The following is a 1,886-nucleotide window of genomic DNA, read 5'->3' as shown; positions in this document are numbered from 1 at the left end:
ATACTATTGTAATAATATTTTAACAATAACAATAACTAAAATATAGTTAAAAAGCTAATTGACAAAGTTTATTAAAATGAAGGAAAACATAAATGAATGTTAAGCTTTTTTTTCGCTTCGTTTTCTCTTTCTTTTTGTTTTATGCTAAAATGTTTATTTTTGACCTCTGATATGATTATTTGCTTCAAACAGCACTTTAATATTAACAATTAATAATTATTAATAAGATTTAAATCTTGAATTTTACATTGCGAATTATAATTTAAGCTAGATGACATATTAGTACGCAAATTCACAAATTATATCTACATAAATAGACTAATTCATGTATTAACCCACTAATTTATGTTCCTTATTTTCTTTAATTAATATAAATATAATGCTAAGTTCATTTTTAAAAGATTGCTGCAATTTCATAATTATAGAAATATTACAATGCATTTTGACACATTTTTATTTTTTCTTCAAATTTTTATTATTAACTTTTAAAATTATACATATTATAAATTTCATCAAGTTTTTTTTTCGTTTTATTATTTCGTGCTTTTTTTTTCGATATTTAGGTACTTTTTGCTTTGTTTGGAATACCGCTCGTACCATTTTTCTTGCTTATCTCTTCATTATCAATATCAGTTGTCTTTCCCTTCTGGGAAATACTTTCTTGATAGCTACTACCTGCTTCCATATCGCTTATACTTGGAGAAATTTCACTTTCTTTCGAAGAATTTTCTCTTTTTTTAAAATTGGTTCACTTTTTCCCGGTAAATTTGTTTTTTCTTTAGAAAAAGTTTTAATTTCTTCCGGTAAATTTGCTTTTTCTTTTGAAAAAGATTCAATTTTTTCCGGTAAATTTGCTTTTTCTTTAGAAAGAGATTCAATTTCTCGCGATAAATTTGCCTTTTCTTTTGAAAAAAGTTCGCTTTCTCGCGATAAATTTGCCCTTTCTTTTGAAAAAAGTTCACTTTCTCGCGATAAATTTGTTTTTTCTTTTGAAAAAGATTGACTTTTTCCTGACAAATTTTTCTTTTCCATTGCGAATACTTCACTTCTTCCTGAATGAGCTGTACTTTCTTCAGAAGAAATCCCTTCCATTGCTAAAACTTTACTTTCCTTTTCCCTTGAAATAGAACTTTCAACTGATCGACGATCTTGTCGATGCTTTTTATCAAGTTTTTTTCGGGATTTCTGAAAAACAAACAAGAAAAAAAATTCAGGGAATGCACACAAATGCGGTTTTTTAAAATAATTAGCTTATATCATTTCCACATACTTGTTTTAATTTAGTAGCTAATTAAACTTTTGACTAAATGATTAAAATTGCTTCTTTTTTTTTAATATTAAAATATGATTTTTTTTAAAGAAAAGTATTGCTTGCATTTTTTCGCCTACGTTTGCGCCTGGATGTCAACAATTTATTGATTTCATCTGCGACATATTCCAAAATAGCTTCACTAAGAATTGCTAATCTAAAAATTACTTTGTAATTATATCCGAAAATAAAAGCGTATATAATGAAAATATAGTAAAAATTTAGTTTTTTTAGCAGCATTAAATTTTTCATTCGAAAACATTCTTTTAGCTTTAGCATTTCTTTTTTTTCAATCAGTTTTTAATTTCCCATCAGTAATTATTTGTTTATTTTTAATCACCAATAAGATCAAATTTATTTCATTCTTATAATTTTATAAATATAAGTAAATCTTGAAAATTAATACATCAAAGTTTATAATTTTAAAATTATCAGTTTTACTTAAATAACAGTTCAACTGATAAAAATATAATAATAATAAATAATAGTAATAATAATAATAATAATGATAATTAATAATAATAATAATAATAATAATAATAATAATAATAATAATAATAATAATAATAATAATAAT

The 1,886-nt window shown here is 23.2% G+C and overlaps 1 protein-coding gene across 1 annotated transcript; it reads right to left on the bottom strand.

The window, feature by feature from the left end:
* Window positions 1-690: 690 nt before the first annotated feature.
* Window positions 691-1,185, bottom strand: LOAG_15148 (hypothetical protein; the record flags this gene model as incomplete). The annotated part of the gene is made up of 1 exon (XM_003150641.1): window positions 691-1,185. A coding segment is annotated over one exon (495 nt), but the record flags the coding sequence as incomplete, so codon positions are not given.
* Window positions 1,186-1,886: the final 701 nt, after the last annotated feature.

Source organism: Loa loa (assembly GCF_000183805.2).
Source record: "Loa loa unplaced genomic scaffold supercont3.396, whole genome shotgun sequence".
Taxonomy (NCBI): Eukaryota; Metazoa; Nematoda; class Chromadorea; order Rhabditida; family Onchocercidae; genus Loa; species Loa loa.
The sequence above is the reverse complement of the archived record's forward strand: the minus strand, read 5'-3'. Positions and strand labels throughout refer to the sequence as shown.